This window comes from Xenopus tropicalis, chromosome 1 (genome assembly GCF_000004195.4).
Source record: "Xenopus tropicalis strain Nigerian chromosome 1, UCB_Xtro_10.0, whole genome shotgun sequence".
Classification (NCBI taxonomy): domain Eukaryota; kingdom Metazoa; phylum Chordata; class Amphibia; order Anura; family Pipidae; genus Xenopus; species Xenopus tropicalis.
In genome coordinates, this window is record NC_030677.2 from 93427460 (window position 1) to 93444061 (window position 16602).

Sequence of the window (16602 nt, forward strand, 5' to 3'; positions counted from 1 at the left end):
CCACTCCACCAATTAAGAAAATACAACATACTTATGTTACTCTTGTAGAGTTTACTATAAAAATTTCTCAAATACATTGATAAACATTATGTACTGGACATCTATCTCCCCCCCCCCCCCAGCATACTGGAGCTTTTGAGTCTTTGTAGTTTCATCCCAGTATAGAAGATTGTCCCCACCGGGCTGTTGTATATATTTGTTCCCACTTTATATATCTGTATATGTGTGTGCACACTACAAAGTAGGCCTTGAAGAAGGGAAGTAAAAACTACTACAATCCTTTCACATTAAACTTGAAGTTGGCACTTGAATAATGTTATGTGGGCATTAAATGTGAATTTGGCACTGCCTTTATATTTTTTTTTTTAATTAGGTGTGCAATTTTTGACTGTATGTTGCAAACTAAATGCACAAAACCTTTGCCTTATTTCCCTTGAATACTGTTTGTAGGCCAGATAGTTATTACATGTTTAGACGTTGCGTAATGCAATCTGCTGCCTTCCACTCCCTATTAAAGGAGACATATAGCTCTGTCGATCACACAAATATTTGTCACCTTGCGTCAGTAAAGACATAGAGGATTAGATCAACAGGAAAGGTTTAAACATACTATCTTCTTTTCTTTTTTGCCATTACTATTTAAAGTACGGGTATATAAAATAACATTGCAGCACTACTGCCACAAATATCTTTACTCTGGAAACCGGCAACTTTGACATTGGTTATATGTCTAAACCAAGTATTAATAATGACGTTCTCACTACGAATATCATGCTGTCGTTTCCTTTCTTTTCCTTTTTTTTTTTTGAGAACTGCCCGGACACTGGCAGGGCGGTGATCCAATCAAAGACAGGTTCCAGTGGTTTGCTTTTCGTAGGCCCTCCCTTTCCTGTAACACGGTCACGTGACTTTGATGTTCGCCAGGGAATTGTCTGAATTACGACTTGTGTATTTCTGCTATCATGTCTTCGGTGTCCCGATCGCCAGTTAGAAAGCATTATGCCAGCGAACAGCGAAAGAGAAGCAGCAGTTTCGAAAGTCGAAGTAGTTCCAGCGACGCCGGTAGAAATTCAAGACATTGCGACAGGCATCGGGCATCCCGTTCCGCATCAAATAGCGATGACAGTACTCGGAGAAGAAGGCACCGGGCCACCTCCAAAAGCAAAGAAAGGTCAGGGGTACGGAGATACCGGGACAGATCTGATAGTCGAGAGATGCCGGAAAGGAGGAGACGTCAGCACAAATCAAGCAGTGAAGAGAGTGTAGAAAGGAGGCGGAAGAAAAGCCGTGAGAAGTCAAGGTAAGCTGGAATTATAACTTTGATTATCTGTGATAGATGTGAAGCCTAAATGCAGAAATGCCTAAATGCATCAGAATGCTGATGTGGGTCCTGCAGCCACGCAAAGAAACCCTAACCGATTCTCAGTCTGTACCTGTGTCTACCTGCTCTCTTCGCTACTTCTGTACATGCCCCTGGTTCCAATTCATGGGAGCAAAGGAGGCTTGTGCGCTTGCCCATTCTGACCCACTAAATTCATGATGGTCAACAAATTTCAACCTGAACTCACCCAACCCACAGTGAACTTGCAGGTTGAGTGGGTTTTGGGTCAACCTGCACATCACTACTATGAACAAAAATAAAAGCTAAATGTATTGTAACCCCATATTAGACCTAAATGTCCTGCCCTATGGATGTTCCATGTTGGTTAAAATACAGGTCCTGGCATATTGAAAGGTCTTTTACGGAAATACACCCTTTTTTTTTTTTGGCTCTAGGCCTTTAAAGCATTTTTAATTTAAAAAACTGCTTTGTGTAGTCATAGAGGGAGACCTTCATTAAATAGGTAAGAAAAGATTTATTTTGAAATGATTTTAAACATTTTGATGAATTGCTTTGTAGTTCTGATTCTGGAGAGAGAAGAAAACAGAAAAAGAAAAAGAGAGAACGGGAGCACAGAAGGCATTCTCCTCACAAATCAGTAGATGCCTCTAGTCAGAAGCCAGAGAACAAACAGAGGAAGAAAAGGTCTATGTCAAGAAGTTCTGTGTCTTCTTTTAGTTCTCCGTCACCTGCAAGGTCCCAGAGCCCTAAGGAGGCAGCTAAACAAAGTCTCAGTCTAGAAGAACGTCTTTGTCTGAAGGAAGAGAAAAAAAAGAAAAAGGAAATGATGAAGGCAATGGAAACACCAGAGGAAAAGAGAGCCCGGCGTTTGGCTCAAAAGGAGGCAAAAGAAAGAAAGAAACGTGAAAAGATGGGTTGGGGGGAAGAGTACATGGGATACACAAATACAGACAATCCGTTTGGAGACAATAACCTTTTAGGTACATTCATCTGGAATAAGGTTAGTGTAAAACAAATAAAGTAAATCTGTGTTTCTATGGAATGGTAGTTTACATATTATTTAATAGTAACATTGTGATTAATATAGATTGGATAAGATGGGGGCTTGGTTTATAGGGCAGAGAGTAGAAATATTAGGCACTCCCTAGTGATTATAATCACTCGCCTGATACCCAGGGCTGGAGCTTGTTAGCCAGAAAATTGCACCGGCCCATGGTACTTCTAGGTGAGCACCATGTAGCAATCTTGCTAACAAAAAGGTGGAAGAAGAGAATTGTTTTGTGGTGTTTACCAAGATTAACCCTAGGCCGGTGCAGTTTTCTGCTTAGCAGGAGCACCGACACTAGGTGTCATGTAAGTCAGTGATGTCCAACTTATTACGTACTTATTATGTAGTGGGCCGATTACTTTTTTAATAGCATGTTTTAGGGCTAGACTAAATTAAAAATGATGATGTCATGTAGTTAAGTCTATGTAACCTTTGTGCAGACTGGGGACCATCATTCTGCCCTTTTTAAGCTTTGGGTTTTCACAAAAATACAAAAATTGCTGACTAGCAGTTCTGCAATATACACTTGCTAGCTTACCCCTTTTAATGAAGATTCATAAAACACCCTTTAGTGCAGCACTCTTCTGAATTCATTACTGTTACACTTTTTTTTTTCATGTGTGCCACTATTTTACTGTGCAGCTAAATGCTAGAAAGTTAGACCTAACAGTGTTACTATAGTACAGCACAGAGGGACACCATTCTTATGACAATAAAGATAATATTGAATCTACTGACGAAACCTTAAGTTCTTATGGCTTCACATATACTAGCCTGTGCATGTCCATAGCATTTATGTTGAGTAATACCACTGAAGGTTATTTTCCTATCACAAGCACCAATTGGGTCAAACAGTTAAAATGTAATCTTGTGGCTTCTTGCAGCATTTTAACATAAGGTCTTTAAAACCAAACTGTAAATGGCTCTATACACTGCATTTAAGATAATAACTGCTCAGATAAAATGATTTAATAGATTATTGCCCTCTATTGACAGGCATTGGAGAAGAAAGGAATTGGCCACCTTACAGAGAAAGATTTAAAAGAAAGAAATAAACACATCCAAGAAGACAATCGCTTAGAACTGCAAAAAGTAAGATGTTATCAATATTTTGAACATCCAAGTAATGCTGGCCACACACTGAACGGTCTGCTCATTTGGTGAGGTCGCAAAACAAGTGGATCATTCCCAGATATGCCTAGCTTTAGGGTTGGTTTTATCAGTCTGATTTGATCATCTGGCCCTTGTTCCACATCAGCGAGTAGATGCACTCCTCGCCTGATTGGATTTTTCATCCTGTCAGGTAGGCCCATCAGAGGTAGGTTGGGGGGGTAAGGGTGTGATTTTTAGGCGTCATAAAGGCGGTTTGTGGCTTGAGTAGTTTGCCCAACCTACCACAAACTACTTGTTGGCATTGTCTAGGTGCTTAGTTAACTAAAAACTAAGGGCATGTTCCTGCTGTTATTTTAGTACCATGGGGCCTCAGGATTATTGATGGCAGCCCTGCTTGAACAGTCCCAAAGCCAGTCAGATGTAAAAGTGAGCTCTGATTTAAAGCAGTTTGCCTTCTCCTGAAGAGTTAATTAATCAAGTTAGCCTGTAGAGTTAATCGGCAAAAGGATTACTGCTGATACTCAGGATTTACAGGGTTATTCTGCTGAGATGAAACTATCTGGCAGAGATGACAAATACAGCTCCTAACTGTCCTGTGCTCCTAGGTTTCATGCATGTAATAAATATGCACAGACACTAAACTAATTTATTTTTTATTTAGAAATAAAAATTGATGTGACAAAAATACTTACATGTAAGCGTACCTTAAAACACCTTTAAAGAATAAGTAAACCTTTTTTTTTTCTATCAGTAAAATTACTCTAAACAGCCTCCATAATTACCTACCTTTGTCCCAGCATTCTGTCTGACCTGGTTCCTCAGTTAGAAGTTAATCCTTTCCTTTGCTTCCTTGTGCAGAGTGAAGCCCCGCCCCCACTTCCTGTTCAGTTCTCTCTTCAATCCGACTACTCTAGTCGACCTGGAGAGCCTTCTGGGCATGCCTGGAGGCAGCAGGAGCCAGTCTGTGCATTATTTTTTTGATGAGAGACCTGAACAGGAAGTGGGGGCAGGGTTTCACTCTGCACCAGGAAGCAAAGAAAAAGGATTAACTTACGGTAGCACTAAAGAAGGTTTTATTATTTATAACTTACAAGGAATAATTTGTTGGAGATCATTTAGGGTGACTTGCAAAATGGCATATTTCTGATTTCCAACCCCCAAGTGGCTAACCGTAAAATTTGATACAACAGTTCCTCAAGAATCTTTTTGGTTTTTTTGTTTTTTTAATAACCTTATAATATCATGCCTTTAAAACTGGTTTAGGATAAAACATGATGTATTCATATACTGACAAAGTTTCTGTTGATAAGATCCCTCCTGAGGGAGTCTTTCACTTTTTCCGATTGTGAAAATTCACTATGGGTTAATATGTCTTTCTCTTTCAACTGATTTGCTATGTTTAGGTTTTTTTTTTTGTAAATGGTAAAATAAAGATATGAAACAAACAAATGAAAACAAATTTCTGTGAGACTGTAGACTGCACCAGTGCTTTGAAAAAATTACAGTGTTCTCCCATGAATCTATATCTTCTTTAATATAGGAAAGGTGACAAGTACCTTGCTGTCATTTCTGTTATTGATTGGCAGTGCTTACTACAGCCAGTTCCGTTATCTACAAGTAGCCCTAGGTCTTCTGCCGGTTAAATATACAGTTTTTTTTTTTTTTTTTTAATATCACAACCTTCTTTGGAAAGTATTCCAAAGTTTGTTATAAATATCTTAGCAGTCTGTATGCATATCTCCATTCTGGTGTTCTTTTATTTTCAAGGTGAAACAACTGCGTTTGGAGCGTGAACGTGAAAAGGCTATGAGAGAGCAAGAACTAGAGATGCTGCAAAGAGAAAAGGAGGCAGAACACTTTAAAACATGGGAGGAACAAGAGGACAACTTCCATCTGCAACAAGCCAAGCTTCGGTAAGTGTATTCAAGTGCTGGCAGACAATTGTCAGCTTTATTGTAGCAGTTTTTGGACAATAGTATGCTGACTTACAAGGGGTTCACTTTATGGAACTGTGATATGTTGATATGTTTTTAGATCAAAAATCCGCATCCGTGATGGTCGTGCAAAACCTATAGACCTCTTAGCAAAGTACATCAGTGCAGAAGACGATGACCTTGCTGTGGAAATGCATGAACCGTATACGTTTTTGAATGGGCTTACTGTTTCTGACTTGGAAGATTTGCTAGAAGATATTCAAGTAGGTTACTTAAATCCAATTATTTTGTAGTAGGGAAACAATGTTGCTAATTATAAGTATGTAATATTGTATTTTTTTCTGTTGCAAAGTGTACCTTTTGTAGTGAGTCTTCCCTTTTCATCCAGATCTATATGGAGCTGGAGCAGGGCAAAAATGTGGATTTCTGGAGAGATATGACTGTCATAACGGAGGATGAAATCTCCAAGCTGCGCAAGTTAGAGTTTTCTGGAAAGGGACCAGGTTAGACACCACAGTGAAAAGTTGTGTTTTTTTCTGTATAATGATATCATGACTGAGTTGCCAAAGGTACTGTAGAATTTGACAGTTTATTAGCATTGATCTGTAGTCGGGAATACTAGAATATCATTATATTGGGTATTTTATTTTGTTAATATTAAGGCCAGTAATTGGTCCCGTTAGTCCTTTTCATTAGAGGGCCATCATTAATCTAAGGTTGACTATATATGTTGCTATAATGATTTTCTGCAGTTCAATTCAAGGCTTAGTATAGGGGACTTCTCACCCTAAATTTAAGGCAATCTCGCCCTAAATGTCAAAAAATTAATAATAGATAATATTCAATAAATTCAATAATAGTCTTTGTGTGTTTGTTTATATCTATGAGTCCTTTATTTGTGATTTGAGGTGGTGTAGTGGTCCAGAACTAAACAACCACAAGTCAGTGCTTAATCAGTGCCTCAATATACTTCACCTGGCCCAACTTGGTTAATAATGTTAGGCTGATGCCACACGCGGCGTAGGGCTGATTTTTTCGGCAAGCGGAAAAACGCTTGCCGAAAAATCAGCCCTACGCCTGCTACTTGTGCCTGCACCCGAATGAATGGGATACGCTCGGGTGCAGGCACATGTAGCCGATATACGCACGAAAACGCGCGAGAATGCAAAGTCTCGCGTTTTCTTGCGTATATCGGCTACATGTGCCTGCACCCGAGCGTATCCCATTCATTCGGGTGCAGGCACAAGTAGCAGGCGTAGGGCTGAATTTTCGGCAAGCGTTTATCCGCTTGCGGAAAATTTCAGCCCTACGCCTCGTGTGGCATTAGCCTTAGCTTGTCTGGGCAAACTGTTCAGTTCTGAGCAGATATAGATCAGGGTGTCTGATCTGTATGATCTGTGCATTTGTTGGGCCATCTTGCCCTTAAGATATGTAGCCAAACATTATTTATTAACTGAGTTAAGTAATAAAATAAAAATAGCAAATACATAAGTGATTTTACCAAGTAAGAGGGAGACAATTCGAGCATATAAATATTTTGTCGTCTCCATTGTAAACTGATCTTTTTTCTCTCTTAAAGAGAATATATAGAATGGTTAGGAAGTGGTACATGGGGTCAGTTTATTTCAACCAGCAGATATACTGGCTGTGCTGCCTCCCATTGACATCACGTTGTGTGGCACTAGTGTTTTAAGATATTTAACTGGTTGGTGTAATGTTACTATGTCAGTGGCCCTTTATTTGCCAGATACTATGATAAATACTATGATAAATAATAATCAATTCTTTGCACAGGGGAAAGAAGAGAAGGGGTGAATGCCTCTGTTAGTACAGATGTACAGACTGTATTTAAAGGAAAGACGTACAATCAGCTGCAAGCTATTTCCCAAGGGATTGAGAGCAGGATTAGGACAGGAGGACCCAATCTTGACATAGGATATTGGGAGAGTCTTTTGCAGCAGCTCCGGGCATACATGGCAAGAGCCAGGTAAATTGATTTAAAATTACAGACAGTTTGAATTAACAAATGAACTAGGGTGGTATTTACATACTTGTCAACTTGGAAGTGTTCCTAATACTGATATAGTAAAGTGAATGCAGAGGTCTTAGAGAACAATACAAACTTCTGATCTTGATGTCAGTCATTTCACTATTAAAAATGTACTAAAGTATTACAGTCATAGGCATCTTTCTTATAGAGCCAGCAAGTTTTGCATCAGTTGTCTCCTGACAATCAAATTATGATTCATTACTATGACAATAAATGTTTTTCTAGAACACACAATTTTTTATTCTGATGTCTAATTTTTCACAAATAGCATGCTGTGATATTCAGTCCTGCAATCAATAGGGTTTATAACATTTCCAAGAAAAATGTGTAAGCTAAACTGTGTCTGATCTGTATGCAATTTGTTATGATACTTTGGATACTCTGCATTTGTGAGGGGGAAGTTGTGGTGAGTATTATCACCTGAAAATTTTGATAAGCATATTCTTTTCAAATAATCATACCAATATTCCATGTTTGTGACAATTACTAAGTTACGATTTACTGTATATTACTATTTATTAAAAAAAAAAAAAATACAACCCATTTAATTCTGGAGCCATTAAGATCTTTTTTTCCTTCACGTTCATACAGGCAGCACTTACTCATGAGAACGGCTCCTCCTTGTACGTAGGAAAAACACATTGTCTAGTAAAAAACATCTCACCACCATATAACCTGTACCTCCTCTACCTGTAGGTAGATAACATGATCATGTTTGTTAGTTTAACTACTTGTTAGTTTGGCTGCAGGATTGTGCTCCCTGGGGAGGCATTTCCCTCCTGTGCCGTGTAGGGTTTGGTATCAGGGTTCACATAGATTGTCTCTCTCTTTTGGATTGATGTGTTCAATTATAGGGCTGGCAATATGGTTTCTGCCGATCATGACGCTCCTTCGCCACCCCTTTGTTTTATTGTCTTTGTTTTTACTAACGCATTTGTTTTGGGTGGAAGAGAGTACTCATGAGCTCAGTGTGACCCGAGGGGTGGTATTTCCAGGTCCCAACCCTTTTTAATGAGGCACTCCTGATAATTTAGTAGGCTGCTTCTCCTTGCTGCCTTCTGGCATCTTCCTTATTTGTCCTTTCACTTAGCCCCTGCCTCTGCTGGTAAGTCCTGCTCACTGCTCGATATACTTGTTTAAGCAGATTATTAAGCGCACTTTACATTATGTTTCAGTTATGTCTGCCCCTGCACTTGTTAAGAGTAAGTAAAAACCTGAAGTTAAAGAATCCCTACTCAAGAATTCCAATAAATAAATAATTCCAATACTCTAGAAAACTTTCTACTCATAATGCTTGTGCTGCATGTGATTCTTTTATGCCTGCTGAACATTCAGACAAATTATGCTCATTATGTAGATAAAAAGATTCCCTGGAACCACTAACCCTGCTGTGTTTGATTTCATGTCTTGGTTTAAAGATACTATGGCTCAGACCTTTTAATCTGTTACTCTATGGTGCCCTCTGATGTAGATAATTTTATTTTCGAAAGCTTGGGGAAGCTATTTCTTCTTGGGGCTCTACAAATGAAGGTGCATCTTATACAAAGGTTACTGATGCTGAGGAAAAGGAATGTTCTGAACAGGAGGAGTATTTTTTGTGGAAAATTTGGGGGAGGTTGATTCTCTAGTTGCACAGACTGTTTAAAAGAGTATAAACCATCAGGGTGGCACAAAAAGCAGAGATCTTATAATAAGATCACAAAAATATTTTTATGTGCTGAGGTACAGCAAATTCTTGGATAGATTACCTAAATTGGAGAGATATTCTTCCAGGCAAATAAGCCCTTAACCCAGAAGTTGTTCCATCAGATTTGTACTCAGTGGGGAATGCCTCGGGTATTGATGGCCTCAATAAAAATTGCAAAGTTCCCAAATTCTTTGCCTTGAAGGGAAATAGAGGTGGTTGCCCTGGCACACCCATGGCCCTTCACACTGCCATGTGTGTGTCCCCCTCTATCCATGATACCAAGAGTAGTAATGAAACTCAGGCAGCATGATTATACAGTAATTCTAAATGCTCCAGCCCGTGCTTGCAGGACATGGTACTCAGATCTTTTTTAGCTTCTAAGGGCTTCACCCATGGCCATTGCCACGAACTGAAGGTGCTTCTGCATCCAAATCTGGAAGCCCTTCAGCTACATACTTGGAAACTGAGAAAGATGTGATGTCTGCTTTGGGAGTATCTTCCAGTGTTGTTACTTGTATGCACAGCAGGAAACAAGTTACAAATCAGATATATCAAAGAGTGTGGTCTAGATTTAGACGTTGGTGTTTACAACATAATGCCTTAATTCCAACCATTTTTTGCAGGAGGGTTTTCTAGGAATTTGGCACCTAGTATCATTTAAGTTCAACTTCCTTATAAGAAGATCTGTAAAAACTTTATCCTAAGCATCCCATTTGTGTGCCAAAATGGAACTTGAATATAGTTCTAAAGGCCTTTGGCATCAGCCTTTTTCTCCCACCTATTGGTGAAGACTGCCTTTCTATCAATGGACCAAATTTGCAGAGCAGCATCATGGGATAGAGTTTCCACCTTTGTGAAGCATTGCAGGTTGGATGTCTCATAACCTCGAGAAACTTCCCTGTCCCCCCCTCCTTTTTTTGTTGTTTTTTTTTTTTTTTAATTTTTTAAATTTTTTTTAAAAAAATTAAAGGAAAGATAGGATTTATACTTGCTGTAAATCTCTCTTCCCTCAGTCCCAAAGGCAGCATATTGTTCCCACCCTAATAAGGCATTGAGAATATAATGGTCATTGGTATTGTTTTATAAACACTGAGGTATGAGCGAGGTGGTGCAGTTGATATGGTGGTGGGAAGTCTTTTATTGGATAGGAGCCGATCTTATGAGTAAGTGCTGCCTTTAGGACCGAGGGAAAATGGATTTAAGGCGAGTATAAATCCTATCTTTTTTCAGTAAGTTGATAATGGTACACTTATTATAGATGTAGTTCTTTGAGCATTGTCCTTGTTAAGCATATTTATGACTGCAAAGCACTTTTTGGCCAAAAGAAGGGAAATGGTTAAATTGTTTTTCATTGGTTATAGACTTCGTGAGCGGCACCAAGATGTCTTGCGTCAAAAACTTTTCAAATTAAAGCAGGAGCAAGGTGTGGAAAGTGAGCCTTTGTTTCCTATCATAAAGCCGGAACCTGAATCACCCAGTAACAGGTATTGTAGGGATTATTTTTTGTTTAATGTAGTGTTTGTTTTTTTGCCATTTAATGTAATTGATGCAGTGTTTATATTCTGATATTTTCATTAAATCCACAGGCAAAAGGCCCTCATGTCTTGTTCCCTACATAACAAGGAAACTTTATGAAATTATTATGTGGACCTAGTTAATTGTAATCTTGTGTTAGTGTAATATTTATTAGCCAGTCTTCTGGATCCAGATGGCAAAAATCCAGATGAACAGTAAAATGCTTCCACACATGTTTCCTAATGCACTTCTTACTGTGAAGAAGATTCCCCTAGTTCCCTTACGCCTGCGTCTATGATGGCACTGGATGGGATTTACTTCTGAAAAACCCAGAGACAATAAAGTGGGGGTCATTTATAAAGACTGGGCAAATTTGAACTTTCGCAGAAACCTATAGAAACTAATCAATAATTAGCCTTTTTTATCTGGCAGGATGGTTAAGAAATAAAAGCAAATATGTAATTGGGTTACTGCCCAGGTGGAAATTTGCCCATTCTTTATAAATGACCCCCAGTGTCTTTGTCCAACTCTTACTAGTTTGTTGGCACAAAATGGTACACGTGGCAGTGCAGCCGCTCACTGAGTCTCCCTATAACAAGTGCTTGCCTGCCTGACCCTGTATTCAACATTCCTAATTGAAGAAAGCTAGTGCTGTGTGGCCAAGTCAATGTTGTTGTTACAGTCTACAGTATTTTTAATTCAGTTCTTTTTATATCAATGAGTTAAAGCTTATGTTAAAGGACATGGCGACTAATCTCCCCGAAATGCCATCCCACCGGCAAGAATGTAAATCGCCGGTGGGATGGCATACGCGGCGCAGTGATTTGCCAAAGTTGCGGAAGTTGAGAGGAAACTTCCGCGACTTCGGGATCTATTGTGAAATTTTTTTATATTTAATTTTGAAGTTTCACATGGGGCTAGCCATATTCTTCATCTCCCAGGGTGCCACAACCATGTGACCTGTGCTCTGATAAACTTCAGTCACACTTAACTGCTGAGCTGCAAGTTGAAGTGATATCATCCTCCCACCAATCCTTTCCCACCCAGCAGCTGATCAGCAGAACAATAGGAAGGTAGCAAGATGGGATGGTGGTAGCAGCTCCCAGTAGATATCAGAATAGCACTCAATAGTAAGAAATTCAAGTCTGGCTGGGGACTCCCCCAGGTACATTGGATTAGGAGAAACAATAGATTACCTGAAAGCAGTTCTAATGTGTAGCGCTGGCTCTTTTCTCAAAGCTCAGACTTGGGCACAATGCACTAAGATGGCTGCCTACACACAAATATTACAACTAAAGAATAACATTTTAAATGGCAGAGTGAATTATTTGCTATGTTAACAGTGTAATTTAGAAATAATACATATACCATAAAAACCATGACCATATTCCTTTAATAAAGGCTATATCTCTGCTGTAAAGCGCTGCGTACATAAGTAGCGCTTTATAAATAAAGATATACATACATACATACATATAATCTCACTGAAATAAGAAACTTTCTAAATAAATATCAATTAAACATTTTGTACCATTTATAAAATAATGAAGTAAATAAGTTTACTCTTCATTCTGCCAATTTCAACAATCTTCTCTCTCTACACAGTAGGTAGAGGCAGGTTTTAATAGACAGGTCTAATACATCTTTTTTGGGGGGTTGCGCCTTCTGTCTAGAACATGTATTAGAGCTCACTCTTTCAAATTAACGTCTCTGATGGAAACCTGCATTCACGGTGTGTGCTAGAGTCAGTTATTTTGTTTGTGCTTGAGTTAGTTATTGAGTTCGCTCTAAAACATCTGCTAGAAAAGGGAGCTCCCCTAAAAGATGTATTAGACCTACCTGTCAATCAAAATCTGACCCAGACTTCAGCATGAAGAGAGCATGAAGACTGACAGGTTGCTTCCGTGAGATACTGAAGAATAACTTGATTATTTCATAAACAGTACACATTATTTAATTGATTATATTTAGAAAGTTTCTATTCAGTGAGATGAAGCTTATATGAAATGTTCATTTTCGCGATAGAGCCCCTTTAACCATTACAGTGCTCAGTCAAAGAAGGACTTTTTATAAAGGTAACTTCTGCCTGTATAAGCCTGCGTTCCTGATTGCACAAACATTACAGTGCATATGTGCTGTTTGCAGATATACATGTCACTGATGATATGTTGAAGGAAAATGGCCATCAGGTAAAAGCTGCTATTTGTTTAAGGAAAATGTGATGGTGCTGGTGAATAGAGGGGATATATATACAGTACAAGTGGAGTTTGGGTGGGGGAGATGTGCCTAACTTATTTACATGGTAGGAAAATGTAGGGTTTCCATGCCCTTTAAATTTTAATTTTCATGATAATTTATCTTGAACCTTTCAATCTGTGCTTCATAGGCACATCTAGTTGTATAGTGTAGTGTGCAGTTTGGGAATGATATATATATATATATATATATATATATAATTTATTTCAGCATACCATCTACGCATTTCGATCACCACAGGATCCTGATGACGATCCTGTGGTGATCGAAACGCGTAGATGGTATGCGTTTCACTGACCTGATTGATGCTGTAGCTGTGAGTGCTTTCTACTGTTGAGTTTGATATATATATATATATATATTTATATATATATATATATATATATATATATATATAAAAAAAATAATTTTGGAGGACTGCACCCAGGCATTGGATGACTTAATTATCGGTGCCTACAGTTTGAACTGTTTTATATTTATATATATATATCTTCAAAAAATGTTGTAAGCGCACTCCAAGGGCTTTTTTTAATCTTTATTTTAGCATTGCCATCCGATCAACGTTTCGTGTATATATACATTTTCTTTTCCTTTGTAGAAGTATTGTTTTGTGATAATTGAACACCATTGTGCCAGAAATCAAACCACATAATTGTCAAGCCGTTATCATTGAAGGGGGCTGGTTGTTTACTGTCTGTGTGCCAGCCCAGCAGGAAAACATATATTGTAGTTTATACTTTCAAATTATTTATTCTGTAATTCTGATATTTTAACTAACTTTGAAAGATGAATACTGTATTTCTGTTTTGAATCTTATTTATATTACCTAGGGAAAGCGAGGTGGAGCCTTTGTCAGGTCAGCCTCCATCATCTACTAGTGCAGCACCGGAGGAGTCTGAAAGTGCAATAGAGGGAGAAGAAAAGAATGAAGCAGAAGGTGGAGAATCTGTGCTGATGGAGGAAGATCTTATCCAGCAGAGTCTAAATGATTATGATGCTGGCAGATACAGTCCAAAGCTTCTTACAGTGCAGGAACTACCTTTTGATGCTCATGTAGTAGATTTCGAAGAGGACCAACAGAGAACGGTGCTCTGCAGACAGCAACTGCAAGTCACAGGTATATTTATTAACAAGAATAGAATGTTTTTGTATATGATCCAGGTCCTCATTAGAATGAAAACAAAAAAAAAATCTTAACACTTTAACTGAGGAGCAATTGTTCTTGGAAAAATAAATTATACTAGAAAACTTTAATAATTGGAGGAACAACCCTAGTTTGCTCATAGTTTGTACAAAGAGAGGTCATAAGTCTTTGTCTTTTAATACTAGTAATATCAACAGGGATGATGTGTGTGTGTGCACACCTTGGTCTGGCCAAGCAAGCAACTTATTTTCTAATGCTCACTGTTACCAATGGGATAACAACCGGCAATCCATGGACTTCACTTCCCACAGGTAGTCTGTCTGGGCCTTTCTCTTTCTAGAGGCCCTATCTGCCTAGGGTCTCTTTTAGTTGGGTCTCGTAAATTTCAAGGCAGGAACCTAGGCAAACAACACATCAACCACTATCAATACAAAGAGAAATATAAAAAATTAACAGTAATTTAGTTAAGGGAGATATATCCTGAGAGACAGATGATGAGAGAGGGAGGGATAAAAGAGTAACCTGGTTATTTCAAAAACATTACAGAATTTTGAATTGATTATAATTTAGAAAGTTTCCTATTTCAGTCAGATGAAGCTTTTATTACATTTTCATTTTTGTGATCATAAAAAAAAGAAGAAGAGATAGGATCACTGTAGCGAGGTACAGCAAAAGTGCTATATAAAAGTGTTTTACAGTGAGCTGTGAAGTTGTGGAATTCTCTTTCTGAAATAGTACAAAAAACAGGGTTACTGAAACATTTGCTTGATCCAGGAACTGGTCAGGAAGGAATTGCATTAGAGAAGATGCATTTGATACTAACTAAAATTACTAATTAGGTTGTTATGTAATGTTGAGATTTTAGGGATGACATTATCAGTGTGGGCATACCTGATACCGATTGACCTGGCTAACTTATATCTGGGCAGTTTTAAAATTTCTTCAGAAAAGAAATGCCTCAGCATGTTGATGTGGTTATCATTCTGATGGTCTCTGTTAGTTCCAGCTGATGGTCTGATTGTTGGCCCTAGGGTCAAATTGTGCAAAAATTAAAAGTTGGGCTTCAGCCTAGTATGAAGTCTGTATTTGGTGTAAAATATGTGCAAATGAGCAGTGAAGAAAGATGTGGTGGCAAATCGAGGGAGAACTAAAGAATAGCACATGCACATGTTTTCAGGAAACATCCATGATGTTACTTTTCTTATCCAAAATAAAAGCAGACAGGTGACAATGCCAACTGTTTTGATTTCTCTACTATTCCAGACTTTTTCCTTTATCCATTTATAAGTTAACCTTCAAATGTCTTTTATCATTGTAGGAGATGCAAGTGAGAGCCCAGAAGACATTTTCATACGGAAGGCAAAAGAAGGTATGGATGGAGATGAAGCTCAATTTAGTGTGGAGATTCCAGTCACCAGCAAAGCATACCTTTGGGCTGACAAGTACAGACCCCGAAAACCACGGTTCTTCAACAGAGTTCATACTGGTTTTGAATGGAACAAATACAATCAGACCCATTATGATTTTGATAACCCTCCTCCCAAAATTGTGCAGGGCTATAAATTCAATATTTTCTATCCTGACTTGATTGACAAGAGATCTACTCCAGAATATTTTCTTGAAGCCTGCCATGACAACAAAGACTTTGCCATCCTACGCTTCCATGCTGGGCCTCCATATGAAGACATAGCTTTTAAGATTGTCAACAGAGAGTGGGAGTATTCTCACCGTCATGGTTTTCGTTGCCAGTTTTCAAATGGTATCTTCCAGCTGTGGTTCCACTTCAAGCGATATCGTTACAGAAGATAACTGCAGTGTGAACATGTGCTTGCTATTATCTTTTGTTTTCCATCTTGGAATAATGGAAGAACTCCAGAACTGTGAACCAGATGTCTCTTAGTAATTTACTTTCTGTGGAACTAGTGGCATCTGTTTTGTTTCTAACCTTCCCATCAGTGTGAATGGAAAAGCATTTTTCTGGGAATATTTTGTACAAATAAACATGGAATTTAAATACCAAAGCACCTTTAGATTTTGTTGAGGTACTTTATAGCAAGATTGTAATTATTTGCCAAGGAAGCATAGCTTTTGGTAATGTTTGACAAAAGAGGTAATTTACCAGTCTACAAGTATTGCATAGTTTGGGACCATAATTGATCTATGATTGTGCTTGACCAGTAAAGTCGCTAAATATTTGCCTATTATCTGTCCATAAAACAGTGCTGAGGTGAACCTATCAGAAAAGAAATGATCATAATTAATCTTAGAAAAATCTTAGAAAATAACTTAGTAAGTACACACAATCAACTAAAAATACTGTGCTGGAAAAAAGGTTAGTCCTATTTAGAACACTAAAAGCAGCATTTGGCTACAACAGAATTGTGAGGATATTGGGGCACAGAAAAAAGCAGAAGTTGGTCAATCCTGGACAGTTTTTTATGTTATGGCTGCAAATCCTGTACTCCTGGACCTGATACCTTTGCATACTACTGCATAGGCTTTTTAGGCATGTA

The 16602-nt window shown here is 38.3% G+C and overlaps 1 protein-coding gene across 1 annotated transcript; it reads left to right on the forward strand.

Annotated features, from left to right (window-relative positions):
• The first annotated feature begins 833 nt into the window (after window positions 1-833).
• cactin (cactin, spliceosome C complex subunit) lies at window positions 834-16110 on the forward strand. The gene is made up of 10 exons (XM_002942204.5): window positions 834-1300; window positions 1901-2342; window positions 3387-3482; window positions 5271-5416; window positions 5538-5700; window positions 5826-5940; window positions 7232-7424; window positions 10536-10658; window positions 13776-14062; window positions 15408-16110. The coding sequence occupies exons 1-10, from the start codon at window positions 963-965 to the stop codon at window positions 15896-15898; spliced, it is 2394 nt and encodes a 797-aa protein (XP_002942250.3). The 5' UTR covers window positions 834-962; the 3' UTR covers window positions 15899-16110.
• Window positions 16111-16602: the final 492 nt, after the last annotated feature.

Coding starts and splice junctions, on each gene's coding strand:
- cactin (XM_002942204.5), top strand. CDS start 963: ATGTCTTCGGTGTCCCGATCGCCAGTTAGAAAGCATTATGCCAGCGAA. Junction 1,301..1,900: donor AAAAGCCGTGAGAAGTCAAG/GTAAGCTGGAAT, acceptor ATTGCTTTGTAG/TTCTGATTCTGGAGAGAGAA. Junction 5,417..5,537: donor CTGCAACAAGCCAAGCTTCG/GTAAGTGTATTC, acceptor ATATGTTTTTAG/ATCAAAAATCCGCATCCGTG.